Source organism: Haemorhous mexicanus, chromosome 6 (genome assembly GCF_027477595.1).
Source record: "Haemorhous mexicanus isolate bHaeMex1 chromosome 6, bHaeMex1.pri, whole genome shotgun sequence".
NCBI lineage: Eukaryota > Metazoa > Chordata > Aves > Passeriformes > Fringillidae > Haemorhous > Haemorhous mexicanus.
In genome coordinates this window covers 25,591,590-25,614,431 of record NC_082346.1, presented here as the reverse complement: position 1 = coordinate 25,614,431, position 22,842 = coordinate 25,591,590, and the positions used below count along the sequence as shown (strand labels likewise).

Genomic DNA, 22,842 nt, shown 5'->3' with positions numbered 1-22,842 from the left:
CTTAAGGATGTAACTTTTTTTGGTCTAATTCCTCGCCTGTAATGATGAGTAATCAAGTGTTTCTTTCATCTAGTAAGATTGTTGTGTTTATGAAATGATTATCTTTCTTCAGCTGCTAAATTTCTCATTTCTGTTTCTCAGAGTATTCAGCGTTCTTCAAGGCAAGAAGAATTTTACCTTTTTTTTTCTCTGTTCCTCTGGCCCAGTCCATGCAGTCAAATTGTGGAGAGGATTCTAGACTTTTTTGCTGAGCATGTTTTTATCTTTCTCCACCTGACATTTAATTAGACAAGATTAAGGAATGAAGTATAAAAATGCATTTTTCCTAAGCAAACAGGGAAGACAAATTATTTCATAACAAGCTAATAACCAGATAATTAATAAAATGTTGTGGGTTTTTTAATATCAAATATATTATTTTTGTAATTATTTGGATGAAGTAGTTAAAAAGTGGTTGTAGGAACATAATGTTTTTCTTTATTTATTGTCATTATTTATTCCCATTGCCCCATTTTCTTGTTGAGAAGTCTCCTCAAACATTTTAAAATAATGATTCTCATTTCTAGAAAGTTCAGAACTGTAGGTTAAGAATGTTTTGGCAGTGTATGATTGTAATGATATATCCATTTTCATGCCTTTTTATTGGTATCCTAACATTCAGTGTGTTTGATCTATAATTTTTTTGGTCAAGCAGAGAATATCTGAGAGAATGGGGCAGAAGAGTCAGCTCAATATTTAAAATATTAAAGTGTCCCAAACCAACAAGCAATCAAACTAACCAAAAAAAAAAAGAAAACAAAAAAAAACAAAACAAAACAAATCCTTAGCCAAATTGTTCCAAAAGTCTGTGTTGCACGTGAGAAACCTTTCTCAACAGCAATGCAAAATGATGGCCCACCATGCTCCTTGTAAATGTGACTCCTTCATAGGTTACACCTTCACCTTAGTTGGCTGTATGTCTGTCCTAGGATCAGATCCTTTCCATTGCATGTGTAGAACTGACTGCCCCGTGTAACTCTGGCTTCTGGGGGTCCCGATACCGGGAAACCGGGAGGTGCTGTGCCTAATGGAACCTCATTTTACAAGAGTCCTGAAGATGGTCTTTGAGCTAAAAGATCTCCGAGTTTAACTCCTGTTAAACACATCCACAAAAAGAGTTATTTGAGGTGTGTTCAAGTATGGTGTGTTGAAGAAGAGCCAATGCAGAGGTGACCTGATCAATAAACTATAATTAAATTGCCTGGTTTTGGCAAGGCTCTTCAACAATTGCTTTTAGAAAAATGAAATTTTGGGGAGAAAAGAGAAACAGGTTTTTTCTTTGTGAATTTGTAACCCCATAATGGAATAGAAAAAACCAGAATATATCGTTATTTTCATAATGGCAGCAGTGTAATGCAAGATTTCATCTTATCCTGCTCAAGGCCCTATGCTGGGTCATGTGTACTTCATCATAAGAATAAATTGTCTGGAAATAGAGTCTTCTCAGCTTTTCTGGGTAGAACCTTTATAGGAAACTTCAGTATTTTATTTATGACCAAATAATGTTGGCATAATGTTTTCATTTTAATAATTTTTTGAGTGTGTGTGCTTCTCTAATATAGGTAGGGAGTGAAGGAAGTTGGAAGTGAGTACATATTTAGATTTGGGAAGAGCTCTTCCTATGGTCAGGTAATGAATAAAAAATTCTGAATGGTAGCAAATGAACTTGTGCATGTAGCATTCCATGAAGATATATGATATGTGTTACTTGGTACAGTATGTCTAGTTATGGATCCATTTAAAGCCCATCAGGGTTGGGTGTGTGGTTTTTTTTTTAATACCAGTGTTGAATTTTCGATCACCCTTTGAAAGTCTTAGATTTTCATCTAACATGATTGCTGTAAAAAACAAGGTATACTACTAGTATATTTAAAATATGTACTCCACTGCATGCTGTTTTAAAAAAGCTTAATTTCTTTTGTATGGCTGAAATGAATAAAGATCTTAAGTTCAACTCTGGATCCAAATTATTTATTTATCTCTAGAACCAGCTGTGTAATCACAGTGAGATAAACACAGTGTATGAAATTTCTATCAGTTGTTGCATAGAGAGTTTTTCCTAGGGAAGTCTTATGAAATCAATTAATAAATATTTAACTATTTATAAGTGGTGTTGTATCGAAGTGGGAAGTAGTGCTTCTTTTTATATATCATTAGGGAACCTTTTTGTAATGGTATATGTTTCTGTGAAATAATGAGTAAATGTTTACAACTATAAATTATATGCTTACCACTCTGTTGTTTTTCAAAAGAAAACAAGAATATTTTGCTACATATCTGGTATTTGAAAATTAGCTAATTTAGCTAATAAACACATCCTGGGCTAGTGCAGTAATAGGATGTGAAATTTTTTAATAAATTTCTGGTTACTCTTGACTGTCTTTTCCTCAATATTGCTGTCTTTAATATTGATTTGAAATGTATTTAGTAAGTAGATAGCAAAATTCATCTCACTGTCATATTCTGGGAGCTGTTTTATAAAGTTACATTTAAGAAAGCTTACATCAGTTTTAACCCCCTGATATAAGGAAACTGATGTCCATCACCACTGTGCTTTGGAAAAGTGATGGCTATGTTGTGAAGTAGAATATCTTGCAGCCAGGCCTGTAAATATTTTAAACTGCTAAATAATTCTACTGACCATAGCAAAAGACTTATCATTCACTTGTGTTGAACAAACACTGTGGTAGTGAGAGACAAGATGGCAATGCCAGTAGTAGTGGTGCTGCTGTAGGTGAAAATAAAAAGCACAGCATTCTTGTTTAACCTTGGTGTTATAATTTATTGAAGCAATTTATCACTTTGTTTTGTTCTGAAGTTAAAAAGGAGAAATGTTATCACAAAATTTTTGCACCTCTTCTGAAAGAAATTCAATGTGAATGTTCCTTCAGCCATACATGCTGTTTAACTTCATCAAGGAAAAGGCTAAGGTTTTACTCCAAATAAATGTAGTGGTAGCTACTAACAGTCCTTAAGTCATTTATAGGGAATTAATCACCACCTGAAAAGGTGGCTGAACTGACCATAAAACTTATTTTCAGAGGAACCATATTAGTATTACATTTTAAGTTGGTGCCTTTATGAAAAATCTGAAAACAGCAAATATATGTGGTCCAAGATTATTTAGGTTTATATCAAATTTAAATTAACTGTGAGCAGAGGAGACAGAATTAGAATTGCATCCGAGATACTGTAATGATATTTTGTTTCTCATGTCTTTGCAAACAAGTCGATGTTTGCAAGTTATGGAGGTTGAGAAAAAGAAAATTGTAAAATACAGGTGGTATTGCAGACTGAATTTTACAGATTTAAAATTTACAATTGTTTACAGATTGTAAAGTGCAATCAGAATTTTGGTGGCTGTTTTATTCAGTCTCTGTGAAAGCACGTGTATATGCAGCAGGCAAAACCTGCTGGGGGGCTGGTATATCTGAAAAGTTCAATCGAGCATAAGGGATCTGTTCTGAAGTAAGAATTCCAGTGCTAGTTGTGTGGGTAGTATTGTGTAGTGATGGATGGAGTGCAGGGAGAAAATCAGTTACCACTTTATCAGTGTTATTTGTCCAATTTTCAGTTCGTGTTTCCTTATGTACTACACTTCTGGGGTATCTGAATAGCAAACACAAAGAATTTTTAGAATTTAAGACATATAATTCCCTGAACTTTGAAAACAAGTTTTAGTATTACCTAAATGTAATTTTTCCCCCGCCTCTGACTTGAAATGTAATGCTTTATGATTATGTATATTTTAAATGAAGTCTCTGGGTTTTGATGTTTTGGCAATCTAATTATTTTCCTCTGTATACTGTGGTTAGAAAATGAGTGAGGCACTATTGTGCTGAGAATGCAGTGTTGGTATTTGTGGGCTTTCCCCACTCCAATAAGTGCATTTAGTAAATAGTAAATTTATTTGACATCATTTGTAGAAATGCATGTAAATGAAAAAAGGAAGAATGAAGCTTTCCTCTGAATTGATGATCGGAGCTGAAAAGATTAGCAATAATTCAGACTAGTTTTCAGAAAATGAACACGTTTGAAATCACATAGGTAGTATGGGTTTGTGTTTTGTTTCTGAGAATTCTCCTGTATTGATTGCAGCTGACACTTTGGGTGTGTATGGGTGCTTCTGTGAATGCTGGTTGCAGGATCAGGATCTAAGTCAGGGGTGCAAAGCAGGAACAGTAAGTCCTTTGAATACAGAAGGACTTAATTATACCAGCAGCAGCACGTGACACCCTGTGAGCACTTCTGTTTATTACATGGTTCTGAAGAGTGCAGTCTGCCTGTGTTTTAAGTAGTCCATATACAGATTAAATGGTGAGGTTCCTAAATTTAAACATGAACACAAAGAGTTCACATGCACAGATTTCAATAGGATATAAAAATCACATACAATTACAAGATTTCTTCAATCTTCTTTTCCTAATAGACTGCTTTTTGGAGCCTTTGACTGTGTTTGTCATAATAATGCTCTGTTAGTTTGTAGAAGAACATAGTAATCACTGCATTTACAAAACTTATTATTGGGATTTTTAAATAAATTTGTTATGGGGGGTGGAAAGCTCTCTGATAGCAACAAAGTTACAGACAGAGTGTAATAAGTTTGTTTGTTGTAAGTTCCAATTGTTTTATAAACCACAGGTAAAATGTTGTGTTTCATGTTTTACTTTACCATCCAAGCATCTTACATAACTTTTTTTTTTTTTTTTTTTTTTTTTTTGTGTGGAAATGCTTGTGTTGTCTCATCTATCACCATTTTCACATGACTGGTCACATATTGTGACTTCTTTCTTTCTGTGTCTTACTGCTGCTTTTCATAGAAGGAAGAGTGTGAGAGAAATCAATCTTAAAAGTAAAATTTATTTTCTCTAAAATGTATTTAATCTGTATTAACACTGACATTGGTAAATTTTAGTTTTGAAAAAGTTTTTCCTAAATACTCAAGCAGTCTGAGTTTGTTGTATATCTGCAGAATTCAGCTCTTGCTATCTACTTCCAAATGCATACACATGCACTGTATCATTCAAGCCAACCCCCAAATTACTGCTTTTGAAATTCCTGCAGTTAAAATATTCTCCCTAACTCTGGTGCTTCAGAAGTTCAAGTTTATTATATTAGATATCTTGAAGACTCTTAAGAGCAGTATCAAAGCTCTATCAGAATGGGCTGAGTTCTGTGGCACTGTTTATTTACTGTATTTTGTTGCAATTTTCTTCCCTTTTTACCTTCACTTACTGAATAGATTTTCTGCAATGACCATGCCTACATATGATCCAGGCAGAAAAAGTCAGACTTAAAATTCATGTGATCTGAGCTTTTGTCTGCAAAGGCTCCCTGTCCTACTCAAATGTCACTAGCAGTTATCTGTGGAAGTGGAAGCAAGTAGCCATGACCCTTCTAGTTTACTTTCTGAGCTTCCAGGACTTGGGTTGTTCTAAGACAGATGCAGTATAGTATCCATGGATGGATTTTTGTAGAAAGAATATCTAAGTCTGCTTTCTTTAACATATCAAATTCTTTAAACTCAAAACATTTTAATTACAGTGAATTTCACAATCTAGTAGCGCCTCCTAAAAATCCCAATATTTTACATCAAGCAGGTCTCCCTAATTCCATGCTAATTTAGTTTATAAAACTTAGTCACCCTCTGAGGCATGACATCCCTCAGAAAAACAATGTTCTTTATTTCCCAGTATCTGGTGTGAATTGATGTGCCTATTGTTTCTGATGGGTATTGTAGTTTCCTAGCTGCAAGAATTCTTCTGTCATCTTCTTTGTGAACAAAGATTTCAATATAGGCATCAATTTAAGTTCCTTCTAGTAACTGCGAATGCATTTATTTCATTTAACTTTTCCTGCTGTGGTCCTTTATTTAATGTGTTGTAATAGTCACCTCAAACATAATTTGCACTTATGGCATCTGTGTCAAGTCTTTCAGTTCCACTGTGCTTTAAAAATATTTGATATAGCTTTTATGCATGTAAGAATTGGCTTGTCAAAACTTCTGTAGGCTGTCAATTTAGTATCTTCTAATTAAGCTTCATCACCACCTCTGCTTGGTTTATGTGTGTCATGGGGAGCAAAAACTTGGTCAATGATATTTTACAAAGCAGCTTAAATTGTAGTCCAAAGACTTCTTTTCTGCTGCTTCTGGTCTTGTTACTGGAAGTGATTGTGGACTTGAAGTCACCAGCTCCTTCCCAGCATTTTTTAAAAGACCATTTAGTTTTCTTATAAAATTCTGTCTTTATTCTCAGCAGTCATTTCACCACAGAGCATTCAGTAGTGTTAGACAGCTTGTTATCTTATACAGATGATATTTTATACCATATCGTATAACCTGCCTTCTATCCTTTAGAATCCCTGGTAGTCTCCACATAAGAAGGATCATCTATTTATGGGACCATTTATTTTGTCAAAGTTTACTTGAGGCCCCCTTGTCCTGGGAGCCCAGGGTGCTCAAAGTATTAAAAATTTGTTTGTTGTACTTATGTGTAGATGTGGCGCTTTGGGACATGGGTTGGTGGTGGCCTTGGCAATGCTGGGTTAATGGTTGGACTACATGATCTCAGAGGTCTTTTCCAACCTAAAAACTTTTATGATTGTGTGAGTCTGCTTATCTGTCTAGAGTATTTTGATTTTAGCAAAACCAACTTCAAAAACCATTGTTTCACTTAAGTTCCTCATTTACCTACCTCTGTGTAGGTAATCACGTGTATAATGCAGCATGATGGGGTAGCCCCTGCCTTCTAATCTTCTGCTGCTGTTTGTTGTAATCTTCATTTGCAGTTTTCAAGTGTGGGAGCAGACAGATTTTCTTGTTTCCTTGTTGCTTTTTGTGAGTAGCTTATGGGCTAGAGATATAGATCCTTTATGCCCCCCTTCCTTGTGGAACTGAACTCTAAAAGCCATCCAGACTCTCTTTAAAATTACTAGGAAATTCCATCCTGAGACTCAATTTGCTAAAGCAGGGTTGCTTGCTTTAAAAAGAATACAAAGATTTATAAACCAAAAGTCTACTATCTGTATTTGGGCCTTAGCCAGACTTGAGTGAAAAAAAGAGTTTGTAGAAATGTGTGTGAGTCTGGCAGGAGGTAGCTCAGAACCATGGAGAGCTCTTTTAAATTCCAGGATGGGGAATAATGGGCATCCTTTATTTTTTCTGGTTATTGTTGCTAAAATTAGCCTGAGCTATTCAGAAATGAAGGAAGCTGAAGGGCTAGAAAAAGCCTACACTGAAAGTAGGAACAAGACTGTAATACCTGTTACAAAAGAGTAGGTGGAAAAAGCCTAACTTGCAAGTTAAGGACTTGTGAGATACTGCTGTAAAGGAGCTAAACATAGGAGCTGCTGGCTTTGATAGTCACATCCTTATTATAATGTGTTCATCACAAAGCAAAATATCGCTTTTCTCACAAATAATGACTTTATACACAATTATTCTATGAAGGAAATGCCTCTCTCTGTGGCTGTGTAGGTTTACTTAGGAAACAGTAAGAATAACACGATTTTAGGGTTTTCCTACAAGTGCTTGAGTTCTACATTGATTCAAATGGTGATTTAGAATCCTGCATTTTGTTACTTATTATCAGTCTGAAATCCTTTAATGGGATTTCACTAGAATTACCTTTGAGAACATATGCAAATTGAACTTCTAAGTCTTTTGTTACTGTAAAGTATTAATATTGCTTTAATAATTACAGACACTTATATGGAAAATGAATTTTAAATCCTATTTTTAGAATGTTTACCTTATAGAAAAAAGTATTATTTGGTAAAAAACATCAAGCTTTCTTTAATTGCTGTAGAAAAAGTTATATATATCTGGACACAGAGACACAAAAATCCCATCTTACAAATAAAAGAAAATAGCTCACTCATTAAAGCACTTGCTGTGGTTTGACACCAAATTTATGCATTAGGGATAGTTGTTATAAATAAAAATGGGAATTCTGATTAACAGTGTAAACTTAAAGTATTAAGTTTAAAAGGACATAAAAGGAGCTAAGCAAGCAGCTAATACTTTCGAAGGTGTTTTAAACTCAGCAAGTTTTAAACTCACCTGTCATTTTTCCTTAATAATGTGTCACACCAATTTTGAGAGGAAAAGGCATTGGCAGCATTATGTGAGGTTTTGACTTGCAACTTCATAGCTCTGTTTTATTCTTAGCCTTCCTATTGTACAAAGTGCTTTGAGTTTTTCAGTTCCTTCACTTTTAAAGAAATGAATAGATCTTAGATCAGTGGTGCACTTGAGCTATGGTGATGGTGAGGATCACATGCAGAAAGCAGTCAACTTTTGGTGGCCTGGAGCTCTACAAAAGCTGCAAACCAGTGTAAATTAGACAGCATGAACCTGTATGCTAATGCAAGTAAATGGCTACTTGAATTACCTCATTAGGTGCCTTTTTTGGTGCATTTTAGTGTGTAAAGTTCTGTATCCCAAGTAAAAGGAAACTGAAATGCCAAGGGAAATCTTTGCAGGCTAAGATTTGCATGTTTTGACACAGTGGAATTAAGGTTAAGGCAGATACATTTTTATCATATGGCAATATTACTATTTTCAATCCCCAGTAAAATTTGTCTTGCTCTAATATAAGTACTGCATAAAACATGGTTCAATTTGAACTAGAAAATGGTGATAAAAAAGTAAGTCTGATTATTTAGTTAATGATCTCATTTGATATTCTTTCCCTGATGTGGCCCACTCAAAACTGTATTCTGGCATTTCTGTCAAATCACCCAGTCCCCAAGCCTGCCATGTATAAAAACAAAGTCTTTTAGCTCAGTTCTGTGACTGTTTTTTTTTTTCCCCCCCCCAGCATCTGAATACCGTATAGCCTTCGCATGCTTTGATTTTGCAAAACCTCCTGGTTGCAAATATCACTTCAGTTTTCTTATGGCTGCCAGGTGTCATGCATTTTTGCATAACTATTACAAACTCAGCAGCTCTCTCATCTGCCTGTTTTTCATCTTGATTTATAAACATCCAGCTGAGTTGTGAACAGACTGATGTTAAGTTTCCTGGTTATTAGATTTTTGCATGTTGCTTTGATGCCAGCCAAAAGAGAAAAGATCTTACCTCTGATCTTGCTTCTGATGTCTGCAGCCATTAAGGAATGACACGGGGAAGCAAGTGGAAAAGAAAGGAAAGTTTAGTGGAGCGCTGCAGCAGAAACAAGAATGGAAAAGTTAAATATTACCTTAAGGTTGTTTTTTTTCTTCTTCTCTGTTCCTTTCCCAAGGCATCCAGTAGATTATTCTACTGATAGGGAGCTGCACTTTCCCCAAGAAGAGGCAGCTGTACTTTGGTCCCAGATGAGCACTGAAGCAGGAGGCAAACACTCTATTAAGTCTCTTAAGAAAGGGATGCACCATTTCTGTTTTGTCAACTCTCAAATGACTAATGCAGGGCAGAAAGCCTTATTCTGTTCAGCTTCTTGATTCAACTACTGTATATTTTTGAAAGCATTTTTGATGCTTTAATTAAAAGGAAATAAGCACTTATTTGTTTAGGAGCTACTTTCTCCTACCTCATGAGCCAAATTTATCCAGGTGGAACTCCTAATTCTCAGAGTTTATTATGTGTTTATTCGCAAGTGTAAAAAACAATTCAATGTCACAAAGTCTTTCTTTTTATAACACATAAGTTATGTCCTTCTAACTTCCATAGTCTGATCTTTCACTTCATTGCTTACAAAGATTCTCTTCCTGGTTTTCTTTGAAATGAGGCTTCTTCAAAAATTATCAGTAGATTATTAATTTGTTACTGTGGAGGAAGATCATGCTTGGTGTTAGAGGTTTGAATTTTCATTATTCATCAACTGGGGTTTTATTAGAATAGGGTTCTATGGAGTCAACACAGTAAGTAAACAAGAGAAAATAAACCTTTACTATCATGTGACTGTCCTGTTCATTGTCTGAGGTAAGTTTTATCTTACAACACCATATCATTAGTTCAGATTAAACGAAGGTAACTTCTCACTTCACTGTGTTTCTGGTTAATGTATTATCCTAGTAGCTAAAAAGGACTGTAAAAGTGAAGGCTGCTTTATCCATTGCTTATTAAAATGAATCCATACATGTAATTTCCTTGGAGGAGTGCATTGTTTCTGTAATTGACTCTTTTATCATTCTAAAAGAAGAGTCACCAGTGAGTTTTTGTCTGTTTGACAGAAAATCTTGTATATATTTGTCAAGTACTCTGCTCTTTTTCTTTCAAGGTGCAATTCCCTCTTTTGTTCAAAATAATATTGATTTAAAAAAAAAAGAGAAATTACTGTATCTTTTTTGAAGCTTTCAAATGTAATATGCTACAAGAACTATGAGCACTTATATTTATTACTGAATCTAATATGAAGGAGTGCTTATTATTTTCAAACTGTATTTGTTACTGTTGGTGTACTGTTGATTCTTTTATCTAGTTTAGAAAAGTAATTACTTCTGATTAGATTCTTAACTCCTGATAAACTCTTTCAAGGTCAGTGTTCTATGTATAGCTTTGGCTTAAAAGCCCCCAAGTGCTGTGGGTATGGACTCCTCTGAGCCACTGCTGTTGTGATAACTGAACCTTTAGGTGTTCATGTAGCATAATTTGGAGGAATAATTGGTCTCTGATACTAAAAGTACCTAAATTGGTGTTTTGATAATTTGTTTTTTATCTCTGACCAGAAGCTATGTAGTTGAAGTAGGATTAGTACTTAGCTCCATTGTGTTTTTTGTTATTGTGTGTGTGTGCTTTGGGGTTTTTTTTTTCTTCCAGTAGAAATAAATTTAGTAACTACAGGGGCATAGGACCCTGAATTTGCCATAATTTTCATGTGGTTCACCTTAGGCATTCTCTATGTAATTAGCTCTTCAAAGGAAACCAAATGTTTTTTAATTGAAAAAGTGCTCAGTTTTATTAGAGTAACAGTTAGGATAATTAACAGTTTAAGTTTTGCAAACTCAGTGAAGAGGGAAGAAAGAAGAAAAGGGGAAAAAAAATTGCAAGGTTTACTCTGCCCCCATTATCATTCTGAGTGTACTGTTGATTCTACTTGCTTACAGTTAATTCAGTGCCTTTAAGCCTTGAACTGCATGAAGAAAGCTTATGTTTCTTTGGAAGATAGCAGGAATTTCCTTGAAAGTTTGGAAGTTGTATTCTTTTGCTGTGGAATACTTTTAAAGAGCTGTTCAACTTACTTGTATTTTGTTTTCTCCAAGTTTTCAGATCTGTGATTTTTCCAGTGATTATTCTAGTGACTTTTAAAATTTTGATTGAAAGAAAATTATTTCCAAGGTTTCCTTAACAAATTCATAATTTTTATAAATTATAAAAAGACATAAATGATAACAGATATGAGAGAATATATGAATAGTCTTCTATTAATTTTAGTAAAATTAAGGTTAAATATTCTGTCTTGGATTTTATTTTTTGTTTTTTTCCATTTCAAAGTTTTGCCTGATATTTTGAACAGGGCATAATGCTTAGAGATGGGTAAACAATTATTTGACAAAACTGCTAAATGGCTGAACTGCTTTAATTGATTATGCAGATTTATATCTCTCATTCAACATGTATAACATCTTTCAGCTGCAAATTTGATGGTATCTGTAAATATTAATGAATCAACTTCAAACATAATTTTGAAGTTGGCAAATATTGACAAGGGAAATTGGGGCCTGGTGAGACTGACTTGTAAAATGTACTCATAAAATCAATACAGAGCCTAAAATATTCTTTGATTTAATTCTTTGGTTGCTAGATCACATTGTAGCCTAATCTAGATATTATGAAAGATGGTAGTTAAAAATATTCTGATTGAGTGATTGATCTTTGTGGATAATCTGTGATTAGCTGAATAACAAGAAGAAAATGTGGTATTTTAAAAGAAAGTATTAGATTCTTTCTCACTGTTATGATGAAGAGTAAATGAAAAGGAAGTTGTTCTTACAGAATGTGAAATTAAAGGGTTTTCTTTTTTTCTTTCAAACAGTTACTCATCTCACTGACTGCTGGAATAGTGGAATTACATGTTAACCTCCAACCTCCATGATGCAGTTGTCTTTCCTTCCTTCTGTCATGGACAGGGTAAGCTGTTTTTCATATGTGTTACAAAGTTAGGATTTTTTAAAATGCACTGCTGTATATGTGACTGATAAAATACTTTGTATGTTTGCATGTTATGCCTTTTGGAATAATATTTTTTACACACCAAAACTGTAAAAGTTTTTATTTCATGGAATCACATCATAGCTGCCTTTAGGAAGTTTCTTTGGGGGTCTTCTAGCCCCACACCAATGATCAAGGTAGGGTTGATTGGAATTCATTGCTTGGAGCTTTGCCCAGCCTCCCAGGATGGAGACTTCCCTGGCACTTTCTGCTGCACTTGCACCAGCATGACCGTGTGATGCACTAAATACAAGGAATTTAATCCAATGTGACATGTTGTATAAAATAAGCTATCATGGGAACTTTAAATAATGAACTGGTTTTTTGGTCATGAAAAATTAATAACTAGCAATTGTCATGCAGATTTATTTTTCTAGATATTTTGAATCAATCTTTTATACTTTCTACTTTTTAAAAAAATTTTTATCAAACATTTATATTTATTATAACCACGCTTTTTTTTTTTTTGAGGAATAATTTCCATTATCATCTGATTGATTTATTGATGTGAAACTTCCTAAGTATATGGGTTTGGTTTTGTGGGATTTTTTTTGTTTGTTTTGGCTTAATTTTGTTTTGGTTTTGTTTCTGTTTTTTTCTTATTTGTGGATATTTAGACTTGCAAAGCATAAAATCCCGAAATTACCTGAGTAATTTTTACCATTTTGAACAGCAAGGAGTTAATGTAAAGGAATAGAATAAAATAGAAAGTAATAATAGAAATTATTTTGGGTTGAAAGAACTAAGACTGTGTTCAGTGCTTCAGAGATTATTATTCTTGATAACAACTCAGGTATTTGTGGTAGTTAGGGATCACTGAGGGAGGAGGAGGCTTATAGGAAATAATTGCATGCATTGCTTATTCTGATTGAACTTAGACTTGTGAGGGAAATTGCACTTAATATTCTCTCAGCCTAAGTTTTTCTGATACACCCCACCTTGAGGATTTGAAAAAAGCAGTAGCCACCTTGGTTTGGTGATCGCTGTTGCGTCTTTTTAGGAAATTTGTTGATGCTACTTTGGTTGCAAATGCAGCAACCCTTGGGCTGTTGATGATCCCTTGATCCCTTACTTTGTATTCTACATGTGCTTATTCTGTTGATTTTTTTTGGTTGCATCAGTAAATATTGACTTCCTAAAAGAAGAATAAATTTGGCACAAGATTACTAATTGGTAATCCTGAGTATTTGCCTATTTATTCCTCTGCCTTCCATTCTGAAGGTGTTTTCATTTCAAATTTTTGCAAAGTTGCTTTCAGGTATAAAATACCTTTTAAATTGAAAATAGTTTCTGAGCTGCTCAGCTGAGCATTTCACATCAAATACACACTATAAGCTCCAAAATAATACCAGAATCTTCTCCTACATTCCCCTGCTTTGAATGTTTTGTCTGTATTATAATATGTATTGTGCTAAAGCTTCTAAATTAATCTTCAGATGACTCATCTCAAGTTGATGATCTTGCTTTTAGACTCAAGGTTTTAATTCCTCAAGTCCTATTAATTTGCCTTCTTCATAATCTCTGTAAGTCTGAAAAAGCATCAAACTTCTACATTCTGTGACAGAACCTCTATAGTGAAATTTCAGGAAGGATAAATCACACTGTATCTTTCTCCAGAGCTTGTTCTAAGATTTTATTTTCTAACCAAATGAGTGGCCCTGGAGCTCTGACACAGTTAAGAAAGTCCCTCAGTACCATCTCTTCTTCTCAAATGTTTAATTTGAGAATTATCTGCAGATTGTATCAGATGCATAGATCGTATTTATTAATGTACAAGCATAAGGGACTGTATGAAGAGAATATCATACAAATTGCTCAGAGCAATCTGTACAGGTATAAAATTAGACTTTTACAGAGAGTAACACTAGTAAAGAGAGTGTTGTGGATGTACAAGTCAATAGTGAGTCTAATGAGTATGTCTACTTATGGCCTCTGATATATGTTAATAAAAGTTAAGGAAAAAGAAGTAAATTTCTACAATAAGTATATATATGGAATACTATGAATTTTATGTCCTTGTTCCAGAGAAGAGAGGAAGTGGATAGTTTTTACGGGGAGAAAAAATAAAACTAAACCAGTGAGCTTGACTAGGAAACTAAATGAACTTCATTTTGGATACTTTTAGAACACAAACATTAATACATGCTCTGTCAATGGGTTTCTGTTCTCTGCTTGAAGAAAACAATAGATATAATTTGTATGTTAATAAAGGTAATTAAAAAGTTATAGATGAATGAAATGCTTTCCAAATTGTTTCCAGTCACGATTCTAAAAATGTTTGCAACTAAATGGGAAAAGGTCTCTTGGGATTGATAGATGTGAACGCTAGAATTAGAAATAATTACCAGTCCTGGCTTGATCACAGTAGTGTGCAAAGCATGAAGAAAAATTTCAAAGAAATGGTTAACAAAGTAGAGGTAGATATAAATGGGAAATTAGATAAATGCAGCATAGATTTGTTATCAAAGATTTTTTGATCTGTATTGTTTTGGGTTTACTTACTTACTGGTTCAATGGGGTCAATTTCCCAATGAAACACAGTTGGGGAGATAATGTGTATGTATCCTTTTCAGCATTTCTTGGCACATAGAAAGTTCTATATTGAGTGAGAGAAATTGTGGATGAAAAATAGAATCATTTGTTGGAAAAGGAAGTAGCTGAAAATATGAAGTGACAGGGACTTGTGCTGCAAGGAAGAGTATCAACCTGGAGGAGAGATCTGATTAATGCAATTGATTACCATGGAGGAGAGATCTGATTAATGCAATTGATTACCATGTTACATCTTGGGTGTTTTCAGTGGTGACAATGTCACAAAACCATAATAGTTTATTATGAAAGGTCACAAAATAGAGGAGGGTTCTGATGGGGTCAGAAAAATGTACAAGAATTTTTTACGTGGGATACTGGAGTGGTAGAATGGGATAAAGTGTAATAACATAAATTTAAAAGGATGAAAAATAAGAATCTCTGTATATAAGATAGGAGCTTATAAATTTGAAGAGAGATAGATGCAAAAAGGTTTGAATGTATTATGTCCTTGTAAAATGGTTGCTGACTGCCAGAGCAATGTGGCCATGAAAAGAGAAATCCTGTTTTGGGATGCATTGCATTAGCCAGGTCCAAGAGAGAAAAGCAAGTATTTGGCTCATACAAGACACCAGCAATGCCTTGTGTTACATGCAGAATTTTGATTCAATTACTGTGTAAGTCTTCATAAAGAATGCATTGCATACACCATGAATAATATTTGTAAGGTTTACTTATTTTTATCAAACACTACAGAAGGATTTACTTGTTACTTTTGTCCTTTGATCCTTAGTTTTATTTTAATATCCTAAAAGGATTATTTCCTTAGGCTCTAATCCTTTGTCAGAGGCTGTGCCATCACATTATTCTTAAATAGGAACTGGAATCAGAAAGTTGGTTTTAATTTTCATCTTTATGAGAGCACAACAGGCTGACATTACTTAGAGTAGAATACTTTTCTAAAAAGGTAATTTTTGTTAGTGAAATCTTAAAAATATGAAATCCTAAAAATACCAGTTTAAGTTTGCTTTTAAGGGAAGCTAACAATGTTCTGAGAGTTCAGTCTAAGTTGTATGTCTGGTGTAACTTGCTTTTTGAGTGTTTCACAGTTAATGGTAAGTCATTGTGATAGCTCTTACAATGGAATGAATTTCATCTTTTGTGCATTGTACAATTTCAGGTGATGTACATGCCTTAAGTATAGTCCTGTACATGTTTATTGTAGTGAGGGTGTGTGTTTTACTTTTTGAGTAATTTTCTCCTTTTCAGCTTACATAAGGTAGACTTTTTTCCTAGGCCAGTAGGTGGTTGAGCCAAAAGTAGATTTGCTTAGTTTGCTTTGAATTTTATCTAAAATAACTTGAAGTTGTACATTGCCAAGAAAAATCATAATGCTGTTCTGGGACCAGAATTCTGTAGGAGGCAAAAATACACAAGGAGAAAATACACACTGTGTCACTGAATTTACTATTGAAAGCATGTGTGAAATAGTACATTAAAAAGAACCTTTTTTAAGCCATAGAAGATGTCCTTTCATTTGAAATTATATAGTATTGAGCTAATAAATTTTTAAATTCTTAAGTACCTTTTAAAGCTTTAAAATAACTTGAAGGCTTTGTGGGAGCAAGATGAAGAAAGATAGTATTTTTGTGGGGGGGGTTGTTTTTTTGTTTTTTTTTTTTTTTTTTTTTATTAATCATTTTTGCTACAGCAAAATAACTTCAACATGGATGCACATTATTTCTCATTAAGATATTGGTGCTACACTTCAGTTACTTTTTTTAGTTATCATTTTAATCAAGTCTCTTTAGTGTTTCATTTAGTTGTTTTCTCTTAGTCATTTAGTGCATTACATTGAAGCAATGTTGTTTTTTAACCAATTTTTTCCTGTTAATTTGGCAACAAAACTTTATCACATTCTTACAAGCAACTGTGCTTTACATGTGTAGTATGCACAATTTGATTTCCCAATTAAGGCTTGAAGCAGACTCTTATTTTAGGTAAACATTCTGTCTCCTCTTCATGGAGTCCAAAGAAGTTTGTGACACTAACCACATATTCTGTGCTATGCACTTACAATAAATAAATTTTAAATTGAGTTCCTTTCTCACAGTGTTATTTTTCATTCAACTGATGCATTGAACATTATGTATTCCCAATGATTTATGGAAGCCACTTCTTACCAGACCTGTTTTGTTTCATTAGATAATGCTGCAAATTTTGTAGTGACTTTTTATAATAAACATTCAAGATTAAATTAAACCTGAAAAATAGGTTACTGTATATGATGCTTTCAACTCAGCATTTGCTTTTTATGTTATTTTGTTCTTATTCTACAAAACTTTTTCCTGATATTGGTTTGATGTCTTTAGTAGCTGAAGTAACAAATCAATTTGTAAAGAGTGATAGAGAACTTCTACATTTAAAACCAAAAAGCATTCGTTTTAATCATCATCAATGTGCTGTTTATTTCTCATTAAGTTGAGAAAATTTTATAGATATCTGTAGCCTCTTCATCTTCTCTCTCAGGGAACCAGGAGACCTTTCAAATTTGTGTATGGAAGATTTTGCAGTGTTAATGTCATACCAAACTGCTTTATTTCATGGCAGCTAAAAGTTGTGTCTTTACAAGCATACCTTGAGGAATGACTGAAGTTACCATTTCACTGTGACATCTGCAGTCCCACACTGATACTGCATTAAAGCTGGCTTTGATTTACTACGCTGATGGAAGCTGCTGCTTGTTCTGAGCTTTGCCTTTCCTAGCCTGGCCTAGCACCTGTTGCTGGGATTTCTGTGGTTGCTAGCTGGGCTCTTATAAATGGGACATGATTTACCTGAGGGATCAGTTGAAAAACCCTCTTAACTGTGTGTAGTGATGAAATTTGTTAAGAAAATTAGCTGGAAAGATTGCTCTAGAGCTGATGAGAAGAATAGAGGAACACTTTCTTTTTCATTCCATATATCCAGGGTAAGCCTTTTGAAAGAGATAAGAGATTTTTTTTAACATTATTTTATAGAGTAACATTGTAAGAATGTAGCTGACCATTCTCAGGATCCCCTAGAAAGGAAACAAAACTAATCTAAAATCGAAGGAAAAAAAATAGCTAATTATCAATATACCATGTAATGTATTTATGTCCTGGAAAATATAAGTTTATGGGTAAATCTAATCAAATGCAAGACAAGGAATCATGGTAAATCTCAGGGAATGACTAACTACTAAATAAAAATTTATGGCTTTCTCTGGTAAAAGAAAACTAACATAATATTCTTAGATAAAGGGCCTTCACTATATAATTAAAACATAAATTTATAATAACACTAACAACTGCTATTTAGGTATTTTTCTGTCTCCTGCTTAATAAAATATATCTATTGGTACTGCTCTGCCCCTCCTTTCAGGTTTGGTGGACTCTTATTTAGATGTTCAGTGCCAGATGGTGTTAATAACCATGTTATGATCCATGGCAGGTTTGAATTGCTGCATTTGTGGGCTGCTGCTGCGGGGCTTTTTCTAACTCAAGGCTCATACTTTCAGTCTTGGCAGTCTTGAACTTAGTTTGCAGTATGAAACCTCATAAACAGCTGTAGAAAATTAAACAACTATAAATATTGACATTAAATCTTGACTATCTGTCAGGCAGATAGCTGTGGCATACGTCTGCACATGGAGATCTTTCAGAAACCTGACACAAGCTATAAAAATTGAACAGTTTTAAAAATGTGATGATTTTTCCTTTGTTTTGATTTATATAAAGATCTTGTGTGAACTTTGAAATAATGAATCACAGAATGATAGAATGGTTTGGTTGGAAGGAGCCTTAAAGATCATCTAGTTCCAGCTGCCCTGCCACAAGCAGGGATGCCACTAGATCAGGTTGCTCAAAGTCCCATCCAGCCTGGCTTTGAACTCTTCCAGGGAGGACACATCCCGAGATACTGGATATCTCATCCCTGGAATGTCAAATACTTTGACAAAATGTCAAATATGTTGACATTTTGCATTTCCAGAACAGCATGAAATAAAAGAATTATTGTAAAAGCCACATTACAGTACCAAGTTGATAGTTAAGTGCTGTTGGAGCATATTTATAATTAGATACACCACATTTGAGATACAGGCTTTTTAATATTTTTTTCAGAATGTTCTTTCTATTCATTCAGCTAGTTTAGCATCTGTACTTTATATTAACTCTACTGTGACCTAACTTATCAAAAGAACAATGACATCTCCAGAGATTGATAGAAATCTGATAAAACCTGTGAGGACTTTGTTGCATTTAGCCCAATGCTGAACTGATTTTTCATACAATTTCCAATCACAGCTAAAGTCCATTCAAAATGGGCCTCAAAGGTCATTTATACACAACTCTGCACACTGATGAACTGATTTTTTTCCCCATTTTTGATTTTTTGCTCATTAAACATCGTGATGACCATCTCAGGTCATTGCTATCAGAGTTTTTCACCTCATGTTTCACCTTGTTTCCCAAACACTTACGAATATGTCAAGCTGTATGGAGTCTGCTGTGGGTGCAGAGAGGTCCCTGCTCACTCTTTCCACTTGAACTGACTGATCTGGTCTTACTGTACATTTCTTTTCTTCTAATGGGGTGGGCACTCACATGACAATCTTTCTTCCATCCAGCTTAGTTTTTTTGGGACAATTTGGGAATCTTGAACGCCATTTTAAAATACACATAGACCAAATCAATTATGTAACAATTAGAACTGGTTCTGTCTTGCCTGTGTGTTTGTTTACATCTTCAGAGGAACTTTAATAAATTTATCTGGCACAATTCGTCTTTCTAAAAGTAATGTTAGTACTTTTATACATTGATTACTTTCATCCTTATGTCTGCAGATTTATTTCATCTTATTATTTCTGCCAGTTTGGCTGAGACAAAGATATTTTTTTCCTGGTCTGTAATTACAGGATTCCATGCTGTGGACTTTAGAAATAATTCAGTTTACTTTTAAAATTTTCCATTCCTTTGCTACAAAGTCCTTATGAGTAAGAGGTTGCACACCTCTGTTAATAATTAAACTATTGCATTCTTTAACTTCTTTAGAACTGTTGGAAGAATACCATCTGTTCCTGATGAATTGTTATATCAATTTTGTGGATTTTTGATTGTCTGATCTGCTAACACTGTTGTTTGAGACAGACCAACGCTGCCTCTGATAAAGAAGATATCTGATTTGTGAGTCTGCTTAAGCTTATATTTTATGAAAAACGGATTGGAAAAAAAGTCAATATTTTGCTTGCAAAGTACTCTGTAAACTTGTAAGATTGTGTCCCATCTTTCTAGTCGTAAGTGGATTTTTTTTTTGTCTCTTTTAAACATATACGAACTACCTCTCTTCTCAAGATAACTTGAGAAATTTTTCAGCATTTTCAGTGCTGTTGAAAACACTAAACATTTTCAAGGTTAGAATTACTGTATCTGGAAGTGTGTGCTCCAGGCATATTTCCATAACTGGATGAGTTTGGAAGTTCCTGCAATTTGGGAAGATTTTGCTCTAGACTTGAAATGAGTGGGGACAGAATAAAATAACTAAATGAAATTAAAAAGAAGTTAAGGTGAAAGAAGGATCAAACAGAAGAGAATAATTTGGGAGAAGGTAGATGTGGATGGTATCTCAAAGGAAATACTGTACATTTAGAGATTTGAGAATTTAAAAAATGAAAATTGAGTCAGAATGGCATATATGTGCCTTTTAAAAAAGGTAGAAATGTTACATTGCTGAGAAAGAGGAAGAGAGGGTAGAAGTACTTTAAGAAGACACTGGACATGCTGTCAGTTAAAATTTGATCTAGATAGATGAGGAAATTTGTTCCCTAGTAGAATGATATTTTGCCAAGTAAAAATGAGTTGAGATGATTTTGCATTTTTTAAAATGGCATGGTGGTTTTTTTGTGAGAGAAGGCATTACCTTTGGAGCATTTTTTGCTTTTTTTTAGTTTTAATAATAACAACTTGTCAAAATAGGTTTGATAGTTTTGAAACACCAGAGAAGTGTTTCTAAAGTCATGCCTGATTTTTAAATACCGGCAAATAACAGAATATACTGTTAAAATGGCTGTAACTCATTTGTTAGAGTGGCAGTCATGATAAAAATAGAGAAGAAAGTTAATAAAAGTGAAAAAATGAAGATGTATTTGTAATTAAATAAAAGCTATTTGTTGATAGTAAAGGAAAATGTTAAGTTTACCAGAGTGACTTTTAAGCTATTTTAATGTCTGAAACAACACATAAAATGGTAAAAATTTCTCTTATAAATAGCAGCGTTCTTCTGGCCGTATGAAAGCCAGGATTAATTACATAGTCTTTGTCATTCATTTGTGAATTCAGCATGATGTTCTGTGGAAAGTTAAAAGCTTTTTTCTTTGTCTCTGTGACAGAAAGTACTAACATTGTCTGTTGTCATTCTTGAATGTTAATGACAATACATTTAGCTCAGTTGCAGTCCTCTATATTTTTACCTATCAGAATTATAATTTCAGATTTATTTTTATTTTTTTCCCGCAGAATATAAATGAAGAATGATGCAATATTAATGCTTTCTATGTACAGCCTTATAAGAATCTTCTTTAAGGAGTTGCAGTAAGACAAACACTGAAAATAATTTTTCTCTGGTACAATGTGTTGAAGCAGAGGAGCTGGAATTGTCCACCTTTGTACAAGCTAAGAAAATGTTTGCTATCTTGTGAGTGGAAGCAGCTCTGGAGTGAATTGAACTTCTGAAAATGCGGCCATGGACTGGTTCCTGGCGTTGGATTATGCTCATCCTCTTTGCTTGGGGAACTTTGCTGTTCTATATTGGTGGGCACCTGGTACGAGATAGCGAGCACCCAGACCACTCCAGTCGGGAGCTGTCCAAGATCCTTGCTAAGCTGGAACGGTTAAAGCAGCAAAATGAAGACTTAAGGCGCATGGCAGAATCTCTCAGGTAGGATCTCAAAGTAAATAAAATGTTTGAAACAGGAAATAGCAGAAGTTAAATTGTAAGGGTTGTTTGTGGGAGTTTTTGCAAGATTATATTTCATGTTTAAAGGTATATGCAAGTGTTTTAATTTGTGCTATAAGTAGATGAAAATATATTGCAAAACCTTTAAATAAATAATGTACGTTTAGCTCTGGTCTAATGCAGTCATTACTTAAGAGTCATTTAATGGTGTGGAAGTGTTACTGTCACAATAACAGAGTTCTGTAGGTGATTCACCCCTCAATGCCAACTTCAAACAAGTGCAATTATTATGACATTCATACAAATGAGAACATCTAGTTCTTTGTACTTCTGCATGCAGTAATTGGAAGAGCTCATTTTAAAATTGCTGAAAACATTTGTACAGCTTGTTGAAGATAAATGCTGACTTGCTGAAGATGATCTGCAATAGATTGCTGCATTACACAAATTCTTTTATCTAAGTTTTCTTCCTTGCCTTGCTGCTAAACTTGTAGAAATACTTGTAAAGCAGTAGGAGCATTTCCTTTTTTACAATTACACAGTCACTGAAATCTCCCCCATTCAAATTACACAGTGGCTGGAAGAGAGTAAATGATTTTACTGGTGCCAGGGTACTGTTTGCTGCTCAAGAAGGAGGCACTAGAGGCAGGAGATGCTAAGCAGAGGCTAAACTATATTTTAGGCAGTCAAAATTTTTCTAAATACCTTTCAATATTTCACTAACCTTATCTATATTCAGATAAATATTACATTTTTGGTGGGCAATGTTTAAGTGATAGCTTATGCTGTTGATAATTTCCCATGCTTTATAAAAATAAAAACCTCAGTTCTTCATGCTACAGTATTTCCACATTGCTTCTCTGTGATTCCATTAAAGGTGTCAGGAGGCAGGAATTAGATGCAAAACTGTGTTGACTGGACTCTGTTCAGCTTTTTGGGAAATATGTTGTTCAACAATATTTCTGAGACATTTCCTCAGAGTGTTTGTGTATCATAACCACAGGAAGATCTGAAATTCTGGCATGAGAAATCCTAAATTACTTTACATACCAGTTGAACAGCTACTCATGTACAGATTCAGTAGTCAGTGCTCTCCAGGAGTGAGCCAGCTTGAGACTGGAAGATCTTCAGGCATAGTTTTTTTC

The 22,842-nt window shown here is 34.2% G+C and overlaps 1 protein-coding gene across 6 annotated transcripts in view; it reads left to right on the top strand.

Moving 5' to 3' along the window:
* Positions 1-22,842, top strand: part of FUT8 (fucosyltransferase 8) — a 96,250-nt gene that overhangs the window by 30,231 nt on the left and 43,177 nt on the right. For 4 of the 6 annotated variants that reach the window (XM_059849312.1, XM_059849307.1, XM_059849309.1 and 1 more), the window contains exons 3-5: positions 12,018-12,112; positions 19,798-19,929; positions 21,259-21,679. In XM_059849312.1, the coding sequence (XP_059705295.1) occupies positions 21,477-21,679 (203 nt within the window). In that variant the 5' untranslated portion in view covers positions 12,018-12,112; positions 19,798-19,929; positions 21,259-21,476. The remainder of the gene's footprint in view (positions 1-12,017; positions 12,113-19,797; positions 19,930-21,258; positions 21,680-22,842) is intronic. The other 2 variants (XM_059849310.1, XM_059849311.1) reach the window with 1 other exon arrangement.